Here is an 18,804-nt window from a genome sequence, read left to right on the forward strand (position 1 = left end):
CTAAGTAGATAATAAAGAGATCAAGGAAGAAGTCAAAAGATACCTGGAGACAAATACTCAAAATCTATAGGACACAGCAAAAGCAGTCCTAAGAAGGAAATTCATAGCAATACAGGCCTATCCAAAGAAAGAAGAAAAACCGGCAATAAATATTCTAAACTTACACCTAAAGAACTAGAGAAAGAATAACAAAGCCCAAATTAAGAAAAGAAATAATCAAGATCAGAGTGGACATACATGAAATAGAGTCTAAAGAAAAACAACAAAAAAGATTAATAAAGCCAAGAGCTGGTTTTTTGAAAATATAAACAAAATTGATAAGCCTTTAACCATACTCATCAAGAAAAAATGAAAGAGTAAACCAAATAAAATCACAAATAAAAGAGAAGTAACAACTGACAACAGAAATACAAAAGATTATAAGAAAATACCACAAACAATAACATTGGCAATCTGAAAGAAATGGATAAGTTCTTAAAAACATAGAAATCTTCCAAGACTGAAAAGAAGAAACAGAAAAATTGAACAGACCAATTACAACCAACAAAATCAGAGCAACCATAACAAAAAAAAAAGTCCTAACTGGATGGCTTCATAGGTGAATTTTACCAAACATTCTAAGAGGAATTAATACTCATCATACTCAAAGTATCCCAAAAATTCAAGGAGAGAGAATATTCCCAACCTCATTTTATGAGGCCAACATTATCCTGATTCCAAAACCAGATAAAAACACTACAAAGAAAGAAAATTATAGGCCAATATCCCTGATGAACATAGATGCAAAAACCCTCTACAAAATACTAGCAAACTGAATACAGCAATGCATTAAAAAGATAATAAATTATACCATATTCAAGTGGAATTTATTCCTGGGATTCAAATGTTGACCCAGTATCTACAAAGCAATTAGAATGATACACCACATAAAAAAAATAAAGGATAAAAATTATATGATCATATCAATGGATGCAGAAAAAGCATTTGAGAAAATCCAGCACCCTCTTATGATAAAAACTCTCAGCAAAATGGAAATAAAAGGAAGTTAATTCAACATGATAAAGGCCACAGATGAAAAACCCACAGTTAACTCATATCCAATGGGGAAAAACTAAAAGCATTTCCCTTAAGATCAGGAAAAAAAAGAGGGATATCCATTTTCACCACTCTTATTTAACATAGTACTGGAAGTCCCAGCCACAGCAATCAGACAAGAGGAAGAAATAAAAGGTATCCATATTGGGGGGGAGGGGGGGAAGTAAAACTGTCATTATTTGCAGACAATATGATATGACATAGAGAGAACCCTACGCCTGGCCTGTGTGGCTCAGTGGTTGAGCATCAACCCACGAACCAGGAGGTCAAGGTTCGATTCCCGGTCAGGGCACTTGCCCAGGTTGCAGGCTGAATCCCAAGTTGGGGGCATGCAGGAGGCAGCCAACCGATGATTCTCTCTCATCATTAATGTTTCTCTCTTTCTCCCCCTCCTTTCCTCTCTCTGAAATCAATAAAACACATATTTTATAAAAAGAGAGAACACTAAAGGTCCCACCGAAATACTACTAGAACTGATAAAGGAACTCAGTAAAATTCAGGGAACTGACACTGTATAAAGAGAACCCTAAAGGTTCCAAGAAAATAATACAAGAACTGATAAAGGAATTCAGCAGGATACAAAATAAACATTTGAAAATCAGTACTATGTTTATATACCAATAATAAACTATCAGAAAGAGAAACTAAGCAAACCTTCCCATTAACAATTGTATGAGCAAAAATTAAATACCTGAAAATAAATTTACCCAAGGAAGTAAAAGACCTGTACTCAGAATGATAAAACATTAAATAAATAAATTAAAGAAGGTAAAAATAAATGGATGCATACTAGTATACCATGCTCATGGATAAAAATAATTATCATTAATATGTCCATACTTCCCAAAGCAATCTATAAATTCAATGCAATTCCTATCAAAATACCAATAGCATTTTTTTCACAGAGCCAAAAAAAAAAAAAAAAAATCTAAAAATTTATATGAAGCCACAAAAGACCCCAAATAGCCACAGCAATCTTGAGAAAGAAGAACAAAGTGGGAGGTATTCTGTTACCGATATCAAACTATACTACAAGGCTATAGTAATAAAATTTAAAAAAGTATGGTACTAGCATAAAAACAGACACCTAGATCAATGCAACCCAATAGAGAGCCCAGAAATAAGTCCATGCCTATATGATCATTTAATGCGTGACAAAGAAGACAAGAACATACAATGGGGTAAAGACAGTCTATTCAATAAATGAGGTTGGGAAAATTGGACAGACACACGCAAAAAAAACTGAAACTAGACCACCTTCTTACACCATATACAAGAAAAACTCAAAATGTATTAAATACTTAAATGTAAGACCTGAAACCATAAAACTCCTAAAGGAAAACATTGCCAGTAAATCTCTGACATTTCTCTTACCAGTATTTTTCTGATATATCTCCTCATGCAAGAGAAACAAAAGAAAAAATAAACAAACAGGACTATATCAAACTAAAAAGGTTTTGCACAGCAAAGGAAAACATTAACTAAATGTAAATACAACCTACTGAATAGAAAAAGATATTTATGAATGATATATCTGATAAGGATTTAATATCCAAAATTTATAAAAAAACTCAGACAACTCAACACCAAAAAGAAACAAACAACAAAAATTCAATTAAAAAATGGGCCAAGGACTTCTCCAAACAGGATATACAGATTGCCAATAGACTTATGAAAGGATGCTCACTATCACTAATCATCAGAGAACTGCAATCAAAACCACAGTGAGATATCTACCCCTCACACCAGTCAGAATGGCTATCATCAGTAAACCAATAAACAATTGTTGGTGAGGATATAGAGAAAAGGGAATCCTTGGGCACTATTGGTGGGAATGCAGATTGTTGCAGCCACTATGGAAAACAGTATGGCAGTTCCTCAAAAAATTAGAAATGAGACTGCCTTATGAGCCAGGAATTCTACTTCTGGGTATATATCTGAAGAAACCCGAAACACTAATTCAAATAAATATATGCACCCCTATGTTCATTGCAGTGTTACTTATAATAGCTAGATAGGGAAGCAACCCAAGTATCCACCAATAAATGAGTGAATAAAAAAGTGGTGGTACATATATACATATACAATGGAATATTACTCGGCCATAAAAATAAAATCTTACCATTTACAACAGCATGGATGGACCGAGAAATGTATTATGCTCAGTGAAATAAGTCAGACAAAGAAAGACAAATACCATATGATGTCACTTACACATGGATTCTAAAGAACAAAATAAATGAACAAACAAAATAGAAAAAGACTCATACTTGTAGAGAATAGAATGATGCTTGCCAGAGGGGGCGGGGTTGGGATACCGGGTGGAAAAGGTGAAGAGATTAAGAAGTACAAATGAGTAGTTACAAAATAGTCATGGGGGTGTTGGGTACAGCATGGGGAATATCAGCAATAATGCTGCAATGACTATGTATAGCGTCAGGTGGGCACTTGAAATAATGGGGGGCACTTTGCAAAGTATATAATCATCGAATCACTATGCTGTACATCTGAAGCTAATACAAAATAATATTGAATGCAAACTGTAAATGAAAATATTTGAAAAAACAGTTAAGATTATAAAAAGAAAGGCTATGCAACAAATACTTGAGTATGAGGCATTTTTGCATCCCTTGAAAATCTTAACATTGAATTAAATAATGTCGTTACTCATTGAACAGTCTTAAATGCACAACTCAGAAACTTCTACTGCCAGGCAGTGAAAGACAGCCAATCAACGGAGGGGTAAGATAAATGGGAAGAATCAGGAAAAGCTTTAAATTCAGAAGCATCAATGTGCTGAAATGACATTATCACATCAAGTGAGCACTATAAGAAAGAGAAAGCTGGCCCTCTCCTGCAACCCTAATCTTAGCCAGACTGGATCCCAACAGGGCATTCTCAGAGCCATGAAAGGGTCATCTGTACCAAGCACATCTACTGGATACATATTAGTGATTAACAAATATTGCCAACTAGTAATTATGACCAGATATATGCTCTTACAGGCAGAAGTCCTATAATCTATCCATGAGTCCTAAATAATGCTGACATTCAGGCTATTTATATGTCAGGTTGATTAAAACTCACAGGGAAACTGTATTTTCCTATCAAATGACCAGATATGGGGTTAGGATGTACCTCCTTAAACCGAAGTTGTTAACGTGAAACCTCAAAAACAAGTATCTACTCCAAGCTCAACTGGGAATGAGCTGAAAACCTACAGGCACAACCAAAACATGGCGGGCCTCTGACCACAGCAGAGTACGGTGCGGGGAGGGCTGTGGGGACTGCACGGGCCTGCAGGAAGTATCTCAAAGTCGTTGGAAATGTAACAGCAGAAGAGATTTTAAAATCCTGTTGCATGGCTTCCAAATAACAGAATTTCAAGAGCAAAAGTAATTTCAATTATATCCTTGTGACTGGAGAAAATATTCAGATTATCCCCAAAACACTGTAAGTAGAGATATGAGGTGCTTCTATACCATTTTTGCAAACCACAAAAGCTTATTGTAAAACTCAAAGAAAGTAAGCCAACTGATAAAGTAAAACCAGATGATATCTTCAAAATTACTTCAAAACTTCTCATCTTTGCTGGTGGTCTCATGATATATAGTCTGAGAAATTTACTCGTTTCCCAAAGAACAAGAATAGAAGGAGAGAGAAAAAAATAGTGTTTATCACATTTCCTTATTATATAAACTCTAAGTTGCAATACACAGAACCGCAAACATTGTAAGACTGTAAATTTCCTCTGCCGTCAGCCCCAAACATTGTAAGGCTAAGTTGCCTCTGCCACCCAGGCAAACACTGCACTTAAGAAAAAAAGTACACTGATACCTCAGTAATCCGTCCTTGTCAAAACCTGCCTCTCAGCTGTTGTATTGCATATCTAATCCAGTTTTCTTTCTACATTCCTAAAGAGGAAGTTTTCCTAATTACAATATGCCTACACAACTTCCAAAAAAGATATTAATGTTGTTATTTTAATATAATATCCCATGGTATCTTGCATGAAGGAATTAAATTAAGCTGTTTAAAATGAATGAATGCTCAGAGTAGCAGCTAGTATTATTGGGGATTAGAATCCTAAATACAAGACACAATAAAGTTTCTAATATAGTTCTGCCCTCAAGAAGATTTGCTTGTTCTTTTAAATTTCTTTCTGTCTTCTGTTTGATCAAACCAGATTATGCTTTCTGACTTGGAAAACAATATTATCATTTTTTAACTCAAAACTTTTAATGTTTGATCCTCACTTCATTTTTAGTAAGCACATAATATGCATGTTCCTGCTAAAACCCCCTGGTTGGTAATATTTTAAATTAAAAATGAATTTAACACTATTATTCAAAGCTAAAGATATTTTCAACATCCATATGTATAACAGTGGGTCTCACACTTTGTATTAGTCATCTTTTTACATAAAGTTATATATAAATAGTCCTCTACAGCCAACCACTTTTCAATAATTATATGATTTGAAACATATAAGATTTTTCTGTAATCCCTGAACTTAACTGAAATGTTGTCTTCTTTTAAATCCACTATCAATTACAATAGGTATGTATGCATACTAAAGATAAAACTAAAAATATACTACATGTCTTTCTGAAAATCTGCTACATCTGTAAAACTATCTGAAGTCATATTACAGCAGGAAATAAACATATTTTCTTTTCCCCTCCTGTGTATTATAAGGTCAAACACCTGCCATTTGATTTTGCATGAGATAGTGCTGTAATATACTTTATAGCTTACTCTAGCAGCTTAGCTCTCTTTTGTTGAAGAATTAAAATTTTTAAAGTATCTGCTATGATCTTAAACATACAACTCTATTCTCAAATATAACTTCTTTATATATATATATATATATATATATATTTTATTGATTTTTTACAGAGAGGAAGAGAGAGGGATAGAGAGTTAGAAACATCTATGAGAGAGAAACATCGATCAGCTGCCTCTTGCACACCCCCTACTGGGGATGTGCCCGCAACCAAGGTACATGCCCTTGACCGGAATCGAACCTGGGACCCTTGAGTCCTCAGGCCGACGCTCCATCCACTGAGCCAAACCGGTTTCGGCTCAAATATAACTTCTAACATAGCTAATCATCCCTGAATAGATGCCAGATTTGAAGATATTTCTTATGCTTCCCTTTCTGGTGGCATAGAACTCAATGTTCAGAGAGTCCCTCCTTGTGGAGAACACATAAAAATGCTAGATAAACAATAAAAATATCTGTTAATCAATGCGTTGAGAAAAAAAGTAAACATCCCCAAATCTAGAAACTGCATGAAAGCAACACTCTGATGAAGCAGGACTTGGCCTTTCCATAGACTTGGCTTCAAATAGTAGGTTGGGACAGAAACCACATAAACGCTAGACCCCCAAAAGGAAACAGACTGAGTAGATGAACTAAAAACAAACAAAAGGAAAGGTGGGTATATTGTCTTCTCAACATATTTGGACAAACAGAAAAAAAGAAAAAAAAAATTCCCTGGAAATTCCTTTACACAAATCACCTTCACAAAATTTGAGGCAATACAACACCTGTCACCCAAAGAGTCTCAAATCAAAAATATGTTTTAACTAAACTGAGGCAGATATATAGGGGGAAAAAAAATCCTGAGAACATTATTTATATAGCTTTGTGTAAACACATTTGAAACTCTAGTTGAACTAAACAAAATCCGGGGTGCGGGGAGGAATGTTTAGCAAAATTGATCCTAAAGTTAACCAGAATGTTTCCAAAATCATAAAAGAAATTAAATCAATAGAAACTTATATACCTTCTCATAAGTGAAACATCATGCTTAGTCATTCTGCCAAATGACTAAGTATACAGGTACATTCTACCAAATATGTATGGGAAGTAGTAACTCTAATGTCTTATAAAATCTTTCAGGAAACAAAAAAAGAGGTGATACTCTCAAACTGATTCTGTGATGTTAATTGATTCTAAAACCAGAAAATGACAGCACAATATTGGAACTGCCAACCTCACTCAGGACCATGGGGGAAAAACAAATTTAGAAGAATATAAAAATGAAAATACATCATAACTAATTCCTCCACCTATTCCAGGGATGCAAAGCAACTTCAACATTAGAAAATATGTTAATATAAATTATCAAATTAACAGATGGAGTGTAAAAATACATGTCATTATCAATACAAATTCAGAAAAAAAAACTAAACTAGAAATAAATCTCTATAAATCAAATTTATCTACAGAAATACTATAAAATGCACATAGTTAATAGTGAAATATTAAAAATTATTTTTAAAATAAGAATGAGACAAAACCTGTTGTCATCACTTCTGTTTAACATCATAATGAGGTTCTAACATAAAGGAAGAGAAATGAATTGAAAGAAAACTGAAATAAGAAAAGGTATGAGGGCAGGACTTCAAAAATACTGGTAATACTCAAGCTGAAAAATGGGTATTTGTTTTAGCAATATTCTTTAAACAGTACACATATATAGTGTATATGTGTACATGTATCTCAATGAACAATATATTTCATAAATATTTAATAGAATGTTAGAAAATTTTAAGGATCAAACAACAGCTAATATGGATATGGAATTAATTGAAACAAACTTTTAAAAATTGTATGCTAGTTTCAATTCCTTTAAAATATAACTGATAAATTTATTCAATCTAAAACAATACTAATTTTAGATCTGAGAATTTTTGAAAGCCTGTAAAGGTTCTAAAAGTTGGTTATGGATAACCTCAAAGAGATTATTATTGCCTGCTTCACTGATAATGCACCACCATAGGGCCATTTTAATTGAGTCTGTTGTGATCTGGTTTTGAGTTTTGTTTTTTTTTACAACACAACCTACTCACAGTCATTAGAACTGGTAGAAAAGAAAAGAATTGTGTGCCACTCCATTCTTAGTGGCAAGAAAACCATACACTTTGAACTTCTGTGAATACTCCATTTCAACTGAAAAATAATCACAGTTGATATCTTCAAGAATTAAATGTTTAAATGGAGCCTTAATTTAACAATTCAGCAAATTTACTTTTTAAACTATTTTAGTCTAGATTGAGTGAATGACACATTTTCATTTTATTCTTGTCAGCCCTATTATTTTCTATTTCTTTTTTTAACTCAAAAGAAATGAAAAGAAGCAACACAGAATTTCTTTACCGTACAGAAGTCTGATTCAACTTTGTACTATTTCTCTCTCAACCAGCCTTTACTGGTGCCATTAGCTACCACATCTCCTACCACATCTCTGTTAAAAATGAAAATCTGTATCTTATAACTCTTTGATTAGGCCAGTCAGTCTTAACAATATACTATACTGATTCCCTTCCTGACTTAACTGCCAAGTTTTATTCATTATAAAAATCTGAACCTCTTTTGAAAAATGTTCATCTTACTTTAGAAGTAACATGACATTATCAACAAAATAATAAAATTTAGTACTTCATTTCAAAGCTAGCTGGTTAATTGCAATTCACCGTAGAAGATATTCAATTAAAGGTAAATGAAAACTTAGACTGTAAAATCCACAATGAATTAGTCAAGTTTCACATGACTTAGAGGTTTAGATTTCACTTGAATTATGAGTTATTTCCTGAATAAAATTATATTCCATCAACATACTTGTTTCTGGAAATCTGAAACGATGAGAAGTTGAAATGGGAGTATCAATTTTACAGAAATCCAGGACGAAAGAAAAATTGTCTAATCTTGCATAACTGAAACAATTATTTGTGTCTCTCTTTTTTTTAATCTAAATGAGCAATATTTGTTGTTTGCATTAGGATGGGATGAATATAAAATGTTTGCATCATCACCTTTAGAATTTCAAATATGTGCATACATATTTTATGTCAAGCATTTCACATATTTACATTAAAAACAGATATTAAAAGTAAACATTAGCTTCTTAATAAATTTTTTTTGGATTGACCCTGCTTAATTTTTCCTAATTATTTTTTAAGATTTTTTTCAAACCATTAAAAATCATAGCTATATATTCTTTAAAGCAAACTGATATAGAATTAATAAACTTATAAAGAACTGGTTTGATTTTGAATCTAACTTTCAAAATGTAAATGTCTTTTAGCATAGCAGATATGCTACCTATATGCTATCATTCTCTTTTATGTTTATGTGCTCACTGATCTGTTTACCTATAATAACTTTGATAGCCTGTGCTTATGACCTTAATTAGCAAGAATGTCAGCAAGTCATTGGTTTCAGGGAAGATAAGCGAGGAGTTTGAGATGCTGGCAAATCACCCAGGTGAAGAAGTTCCACACAGATATGAGGTCATGGGGAAAATACCTTAGAAATTCAATGACCCATTTATTGACCCATGTTATTTACCAGACAGTGTTGTTAATTCTACACAGAAAGGAAAATAAAGGCAATTTTTGGACAGAATCTTGATGAATCCATTTGAAGAGGAGGCAAAACTGCAGAAGAGAGAGCTGTAAAAAATGAAAAGATAGTGAAAATTGGGTAGTGTCTGAAAAGCCATTGAAGCAGAAACCAATTGTGCCAAATTCTATAGAGCCAAAGACACATGGGGATTTAGATGGGGCCAAGAAGAAAGGTGATCATACATTTAGCCACTTTGTAATGAATTTAAAAATGCTTTTTTAAAGCAAATATTAATCAATATAGTTTATAAAATGTTAGTTTAAACAGAAAAAAACCCACACCATTTAAATATTATGTGGCTTGCTCATTAAAGCAGTCATCAGAGAAAATTTCCTCTTTCCTAAGCACAAAAATGCAAAGAGTCATTGTGAAATCAGCAAACTACAGTAATCAATCATGTCTAGTATTTTCCTGACATTATCAACCACATAATGAGATGAGACTTGTGGTTTACATAGTCCAAATCAGCTATCATTTCTCCGCTATCCCGATTTAAACCATAAATTAGCGGCACAGTCACTAAGACAGGCTTTACCCATCGTCATTTGCATCCAATCAGTTAATGACTGGCAGCTGTCTATAGTACCGATTACGGAAGGCAGCAGCTTCATGTATAATGCTTCGTGAGGCTTAAAATCATATTCAGTTAAAGCACGTGGTAGACTGAAGAACTCCAAAATTTGCAAAGGCTTTCAAAGGAAGGGGAAAAAAACCTAACAATGAAATAACTATATTCTCAGACAACCTGAGGAAAGACTGGGTTTAAAGGGTTTCTAATCTTTTGCCAGTCTCAAATAACATAAAAAAGTAAAAAAATTGCCTTTAAGAAGATTACTGCCAATCTCATAATTGCTAAGGAATGAATGCTAGACAGAATTATTATAAGCAGGTTCTAAATAGAAAAAAAAAAAAAAAGAAGAAGAAGAAGAAAACTGGATTTTAAGAGTTTTTCCTTGTATCAGAAAGGAAGCATATGTCACAGAGGCAGCCATGGAATCCGCTCCCAATTCTATCCCTCCTGTAATGAAGCACGCCTCAGTGCACAGGATAGCATCAGCCTAATATTTTACATGTTTGCCTTCTTTAGGCATGTACACCTTATCTCTAAACAGATTATAAATCCTCTTTAAAGAGAAAGATGATGACTTTAACATTTGTTATTCAGTGTATTCATTACTGAATGTCTTTTCTCTACCAGGCACTGTCCTAATTGCTACATACATGGAATTGTAAAAATGCAAAAATCTCTGCCTTCATGTGTCTTACATTCTAATGTACGCTGGACATATGTTCAGACAACAAACACATAAACATGGACAAGGTAGTATGTCAAAGAGTAATAATAAGTGTTATTAAAAAAAAAGCATGGGAATAGGTAGGGAATGCTGGGAAAGGAAGGTAGTTGCAATTTTTAAATTGTTAGGAATTTAATTGGCTACCTTTTCCTAACAAGAAGTGTTTCCTAGGAAAGGGTAGCCAATTTTACATGCAGCAATCCTATCTAATAAAAGGGTAATATGCAAATTAACCGTCACTCCATCACAAAGATGGCTGCACCCATAGCGGCCAGGGTGGGACGCTGGCAGTGTTACCCTGGTGAAGTGAGCCCAGCATCACGTGCCCCAGCCACACAGAGGGATGGAGAAGCCTCTGGCTAGAGGCCGGGGCGCAGGACGCTGGCATCATTGCAGGCTGGGCTGAGGGACCCTCCCCCACCCCACCCCCCATGCACGAAAATCAAGAATTTCGTGCACCGGGCCTCTAGTTTACTTACAATGCAACATTTGACCACAGTCCTCAAGATGGTGAGGGAGACCAAGGAGAGGATATCCCAGGGAACACATTCCAGGAAGAAGCAGTGACAGGTGCAAAAGCTCTGAGGCAGGCACTCATGTGGCACATAGAAGGCACATGAAAGGGGCCAAGGACTGGATGATAGAAGTATAAGGTCCAGTCCAGGATGGTGTGCTTTGACTTTAAGACAAATGGGGACTCAGTAGAGGACCAGAGGCCGTCAGTACCAGACTCTGACTTGGGTTTCAAAGGGATCACTAGGGCTGCTGGTTAAACACTGACTCTAAGGATATAAAATGGAAGCAGGGGTTCAGGTCAGACTTGTAAAGAGACTGGAAGTCCTCACTCCCATCCTTACACCAAGAAAAAGCAAAATAAATAAAAAAGCCAATGACTTGGCTTGTAGCTATTAGTGAACTGAGGTCGTGGGGCAAGCCATGACCCTAAAATTTGGAGAGATAAGCAAATCCAGAGTCACAGCAGAGATGCGAATACCTGGAGTAGAAGCTGTGGGAGATGGAAATTGATGGGAACAATTACCTTGTAATTGTGAGGAGTTGCTAGAGCAGTGATGGGAATCCTTTTGAGCTTGGTGTGTCAAACTTCGCCAAAAAACTGAGCATAACTCGGGTAGTGTGTCACTTTGAGGAAAAAAACATTATTTTGCAAATGTTTCATCCTCAGGAGCAGCAAATGTTTCATCCTCGGCATGCGGCTGCCTCAGCGGCTGCGTGTCATCAGAAATGGCTACGTGTGTCAGTGCTGACACGCGTGTCATAGGTTCGCCATCACTGTGCTAGAGGCTGAATGTGAGAGTGAGAAACACATGGGACCACAGCAAACTAGGGGCCTCTACACTTCTGTGAGTTTTACCTTCATGGACACCACCAGGTTCTCATGTAAAGAGCTGAGAAAGACGCCCTCCTGGCTCTGGAGGAGGGAGCACAAGAATAAACCTTTTGAAAAACAATAGTCCCCCCTTATCCACAGGATAAGTTCCAACACTCCAGTGGATGCCCGGCACCCCGGATAATACCAATCCCCATTCAGTCATGTGTCACCAACAAGAAGTACATGGTGAGAAATGCATCATTAGGCAATTTCATCTTGTGGGAAGATCACCGAGCTCATTTACACAAACCTAGACCCGTGGTGGGCAAACTGCAGCTCGCGAGCCACATGCGGCTCTTTGGCCCCTTGAGTGTGGCTCTTCCACAAAATACCACGGCCTGGGCGAGTCTATTTTGAAGAAGTGGCGTTAGAAGAAGTTTAAGTTTAAAAAATTTGGCTCTCAAAAGCAATTTCAATCGTTGTACTGTTGATATTTGGCTCTGTTGACTAATGAGTTTGCCGACCACTGACCTAGACCATAGTTTAATGTGACTGGCAGTGTAAGAGGTTTATTTACAGCAGCAACACCATCAGTTTACACCAGTTTACACCATCACCACTAACACATGAATAATGTCTTGCACTAGGACTTAATCACAGCTACTACCTCTCTAGCAATAGGAAGTTTTCAGCTAAGATATAATCTTTTAAGAACACTTGTCTATATGTAGTCTGTCATTTAGAGAAAGCTCATAGACTACACATACTGTTTGTTCCTATACGTACATACCTATGATAAAGTTTAATTTATAAATTAAGCACAGTAAGAGATTAAGAACAATAACTAATAATAAAATAGAACAATTATAACAGTGTATTGCAATAAAAATTGTGAGTATGGGGCCTCTCTCTCTCTCTCTCTCTCTCTCTCTCTCTCTCTCTTCTTATTGGGAGGAATCCAGAGAAAAGCCCACGCAGACTAGGGGAGAATGTGCAAATTCCACAGACAGTGGCACAGCGGGGAACTGATTTTTTTTTTCTTTCTCATCAACATTATAACCAAATGCCATTACTCAAGGACATGCTGGTAAGCATGGATACAGTGGACAAAGGAATGATTCACATTCCAGGCAGCTTGGAGCAGGAGGCATGAGATTCCATCATACCACCTGGAATGGCAAGCAATTTAAAACTTAAGAATTATTTATTTCTGGAGTTTTCTACATAATATTCTCAGATCAAGAGGTGAACCATGAGTAACTGAAAGCACGTAAAGCAAAGCCTAGGTTAAGGAGAGACTACTGTAGGCCCTTATCTTTCTCCACAACAAAGGTCTATTCTTCAGGGGAAAGACCTTGCTGAATGGCATTCCTCACAGTCCAGACCCATCTAGCCTTCCTCTCTCAACTGGAGGGGGAGACAGAGAAAACTAATAAACATGCAGGAAGCTCAGAGTCCAGAGACAAAGAAATTTAACTATGAAACAGATACAACACTCCCCTCCCTTTACCAACATTATCAACAGGCCTCCAGTATGATAACAGGGAATTACAGCAAAACGAGATGCAAAACACAGACTCAGTTCTTAGAGAAGCCCAAAGACAACAGGAGAGACAACAGCAAGGACATCAGGTAAACTTGATGCCTCTGGAAACAGCCCAACTCCTAGCCAGACTAAAATTAGACCTCACACTCAGCCCATTTACCTCAGTTCCTATTACCCATACATCAGGTCATTTTTAATAAAACAGCCCACAGCATGCTAAAGACAAGAAAACAGAGGCAGGGAGATCAGGTCACACACTTTAAGTGATGATCCGATGAAAGGTGAAGTTGGCTTGGCCCATGGTAGCAGTGGAAGTGGTAAAAAGTGGTCAAGATCTGGAGGTATTCTGAAGACAGCAGAGATGAATTGCTAATGAAATGGAGGTAGGATGTGAAAGACAAAGTGGAGGTAGGGATGACTCCAAAGTGTGGGCCAGTGCTGCAGGGAAAATGGGACAGTAAAGGCTTTGAGTAAAACAGTTGGCTAGAGTAAGGGTTCAGGAATTCAGAATTTTTGAGGGGGTGGTTAATACTCACCTGAGGATATTTTTCCATTGATTTTTAGAGATAGTGGAAGGAAGGGAGAGAAGCAGAGAGAGAAACATTGATGTGAGAGAGACACATCTATCGATTGCTTCCTGCATTCTCTGACCAGGGCTGGGGATCCAGCTTGCAACCGAGGTATGTGCCCTTGACCGGAATCGAACCCAGGACCCTTCTTCACACAGGCCGACATTCTATCCACTGAACCAAACCAGCTAGGGCAGGAATTCAATTTTTAATGTCAATTTTTAATGATATAATAAATACTGGTCAGTTGTATATTCATTTAACTAATAGTATTTGGAGTGCTTAATACTATAACAAAAAGGCATAAAAATATATTGGAAATCAAGAAAATGCTTAATAATTATTTTACCAAGTACATGGATAAATAAACAAATGATCAAATATGTTAACCATGTCACCAAAATAACTTCACCAGAATCATAATCATCACTGTCAACAGGAAGAGCAGGTAAGGCTGGAAAACATCTAGGAGTTTACAAAATGCCTCAGCCAAGCCCAGGACGGAGCCTGTTACAGACACTCCTGCCCCTCCTTTTCCTTCAGAGTAAGAAACTGCCTGGGTACCTGCCTTCCCAGAATAAAGATACCATTCCCCAGCCCTCTCTGCAGCTAGGTGTGGCCAATAGTCTGTGTGCAAACATGGGTGTACAATCTCTGAGGTATGCTCTTAAAGACAAAGGGTATACCCACCATTTGCCCTTTCTCTCCCTCTTCCTGTTAGCTGAAGTGCTGAAGTGACAATGAGCCATTTTGGACCATATGGACAGGGTGACACTACTGAGATGGCAAGGGAACAAAAGAGAAGGGGCTGGGATCCTGAAAACCCATGGCGCCATCTTATCAGCGCTGGGCTGCACTTGCTTATTAGGTTGTTACATGAAAGAATAAGGCTTCTGTCTTACACAAGCCACTGTTATCATGGCTCTTTGTTACAGGAACTGAAAACTTAACCAATAAATCTAATAAACCCTCAGAACAATCCTGGGAGGCAAATATTGTGCTGATATTTTTCTTATAATTCGTTATTATGCATCTGTTTTAAACAGCAGGAAAATAAACTGGCAGCACAGCCTTGTTTTATATATTTATATCTACCAGTGAAGAAAAATGAACTGAAAAGTATTCTGTGAGAACTGATTGCAACAATTTTTACAGCAAGATTTAGGTTCAGGCATCCAATAAACTATAGTACTCACTACCTACAAAAGCCACAGGGTGAAGATTTTTCCATGAGAATATGCTATGCACTGATTTCACTCATATGTGGAATCTAATAAACAAAATGAACTAATAAGCAAAACAGAGACAGACTCATAGATAGAGATCAGGCACACAGCTGTCGGGGTAGAGTTGGTGGGGGTGGAAGGATTGAGCAAAAAAAAGAGAAATAATAGAAAAAACAAAGTTTCTAGTCCCCTTAAAATTCCTGCAATCTATTAAACAGTATAAGTACCAACAATTAGTTCCTTGGCTTCCAGACATGTATAGATGCTCATTCACAGTAGGGGGCTTGCAGGAGGCAGTGATCAATGATTCTCTCTCATTGATGTTTCTCTCTCTTCCTCTCCCTTCCTCTTTGAAATCCATTGAATATATATATATATATATATATATATATATATATATAATATATAATTTTTAATGCAATACCTGACTATTTAGTCAGGGGCACTGACCTCTTTTCACTAAGACTGTCAAATAAAAAAATGACAACAGCCAACACAATAGCCATCTGATGTGAATGAATCAAACATATACCTTTTTTTTTTTTTTTGTCAGATCAGGCAAAGGGTACTTTTTGATATGTCACAGAATTTTAGCAATTAATTTATGTGTGCCATGACATGAACAAGTTGAAAATCACTGGTCTAGATCATTGTGAATATATCCTGATATACATCAGCAGGGCACTCCATACAATTGGAATGGTTTTGTACTTTTAGTATTTAAATACTGGTACAGAATTGTGTTAGTAAGAGTAGAAGACCAGTTCAAATGCAAGCAAACATACTTTAAAGGATACATAACTGAAGAATGGATTATGAAGAACATGAGTATTTGGCACTATTTACTATATATCTGCACTTAAAATGTAACCTTATTTTCATTCAATTGTTTTCAAGCTTCCATCACCATTTAATTGCCTAAACCAGAGAAATCCTTTGTAACAGCTTTTGACTATTCATTTATAGATCGTGAGATTTGCTAAAATAACTTCCTAAATCAAAAGCAATTAAAAAATATATAAACAATCTTCTCATGGTACAGTGAAAAGTTTATTTCCCCAAGTGACTTAAGAACTCAAATAAGAATGTGCTCACTACTTGGCAGCACCCCAGTTATTTGGCCTCTGCAAAGCTAAGGGTGACTCACGTTTGCATGCGTAAGCACTGACACCTAGAGACACAGTTCCAAGGTTCAGAGGTAGGCTTACCTCCAAATCTGCTAAATATGTCAATGTCATTCTTGTGTTGTTTACTCAGGTGATGCTTACAAAACAGAAGAGCTCAAGTATACTTAATTGTTTTAACCTGACTTTTATTACAGGCTGAAAGAGGTAATGTCCATCAGTATTTTAAAATGTGGAAACCATGCATTTTTCTAAAATCTTATGGTAATCAATATTTTTACATAACAAGAGTTCTAATTCCTCTGGACAAATGTAGCCAAGGACATTGAAAATACTTCTCTATTCCAAATATGGAATGCTGATATGTCTCTAAATTGTCCTGCTCATCTCTTAAAAGATAAAAAGAAGAAAAGATATGGGCATTGCATACAAGGACCTCTTCATCCTTAATACTGTGTTTTAAGGCAAGAAGCATAGATATAAAAAGGCAGAAAGAGTAAACTGTCTAGGTAAAAGCATAAAATAAAGTATTACCTTTAGCTGGATTTACTTTTATCCCTGACCTATACAGCATTTCCTCATTCTGCCAGTCTCCATTCCTGATTGCAGTCTTGAGTCCATAGAAAACAATTAATGTAGCTGTAGCATAAAAAATCAAGCTCTTGAGAAACCGCTTTTGGACTTTGACATAAAGGGCTCTGGCACCCACTGTAATGAGGAGGCAGAAGCCCATACTAGGAATATACAATACTCGCTCTGCAATTACAAAGCCGACATAGAAAAACAGGTTCGTGGCAGGAACAAAGGGTATTATTAACAAAGATAAAGACAGAACAACAATGTTCTCTGTAGAAGGAAGCTGTGTTGTCTGTGGTACATTATTTTTAATGCCATTTTCTACTTTGGATGCAAAGCTGGGCTTAATCTCTGAGTTCCGGTACTCCACATCTGAATGGCAGCTATGTCCATTTGCATTCTGCTTGCCATTTGTTACAAATTTCCCATAGCATTCTCTTTCCACGCTTGGGCTCTTTAAACCACAGTAGGCAAGGAGGAGGAGTCCAATATAGAAGGCCACAGTGTGTAGGTTTCTCCAATCACAAATTGTTTTGAGCAGAGGCACGGCATCCATTGACCAATCAAAACTGAGGGTATCAGGGCAGAGTAACAGCCAGAGGTTCTTGGTTGGCAAGTAGAAGAAGGTGAGTGTGCGAGCCAGGAGACTATCAGAATCAGCAGCTGGGTTGTCAGAGTTGGAAAAGCTTGGTGGTTTGTTTCCCATCCAGTATAAACGGGCACCCAAAAGGGAAGTCCCCCAGAGAGTTAACAAACTAATGCTGAGGAAAAGAGACAAATTCTTCCCCTGAAACCAAAAGAGAGGGAGGGAAAAATTAAGATGATCATCAATACAGCATGGTGACACTTCACTTAACAGTTAGAGATGAAATAATTTTTAAATGGACAGTTAACACAGCATTATGTCTTAAATATATGACTTCATCCACCTCCTTTTTAAACACGTTAAGGAAAATTTTAACCTAAAAAAAAATTGACTGTGGAATCCTACTTTGTATATAACTTTTGGTGAGTAGTTTTTCTTCTCATTCCTTTTCTAAAGTACCAATAACCAAAGATTCAATTTCTTGACCTCTACAAAGTAAGTTGTATATATCTCCTTCTTGGAATTAGCATCAGGTCAAAATAAGACAACAATGTGAAAGTACGTAGCATTCTTAGTAGGCATCTAATAACTGAGTTCTTTCATTTTATAATTTAGAGACGGGGGAAAACAAAGAACAGTCATGACAAAAAAAAATATGGGCAGAACAGGATTCTGCTCAGCTCGAAAGTAGGAATAGCATCTAGCCATGTCTATGCCAGTCCTGATTTCACTGTCTTGAATATCCTTGCAGAATTTATAAACCAGGCTTTCTTTCACCTGTTACCTCAGGCTGCCACTGGCATCAGTGACATCCACCATTTAATAACACTCCTCACAAATGTGAAGTTTTTCACGTTGATGACAACTTTTTAAGAATACAATGACTTTACAACAAACTTATTTTATGAGAAAGAAAATTGTGAGATGAAAGCCAAAGGACATCCTTGTTACTGAGAATATTGTGGCAAACTCTTTCAATCTCAATAAGAACTTAGTGACCTCTGCCGAAGCCGGTTTGGCTCAGTGGATAGAGCGTTGGTC

At 36.4% G+C, this 18,804-nt stretch overlaps 1 protein-coding gene across 2 annotated transcripts in view; it reads right to left on the reverse strand.

The window, feature by feature from the left end:
• The window catches only part of TMTC2 (transmembrane O-mannosyltransferase targeting cadherins 2), a 415,782-nt gene that overhangs the window by 198,698 nt on the left and 198,280 nt on the right, over window positions 1–18,804 (reverse strand). For both annotated transcript variants that reach the window (XM_008143796.3, XM_054718817.1), the window contains exon 3: window positions 17,136–17,964. In XM_008143796.3, the coding sequence (XP_008142018.1) occupies window positions 17,136–17,964 (829 nt within the window). The remainder of the gene's footprint in view (window positions 1–17,135; window positions 17,965–18,804) is intronic.

This window comes from Eptesicus fuscus, chromosome 7, assembly GCF_027574615.1.
Source record: "Eptesicus fuscus isolate TK198812 chromosome 7, DD_ASM_mEF_20220401, whole genome shotgun sequence".
NCBI lineage: Eukaryota > Metazoa > Chordata > Mammalia > Chiroptera > Vespertilionidae > Eptesicus > Eptesicus fuscus.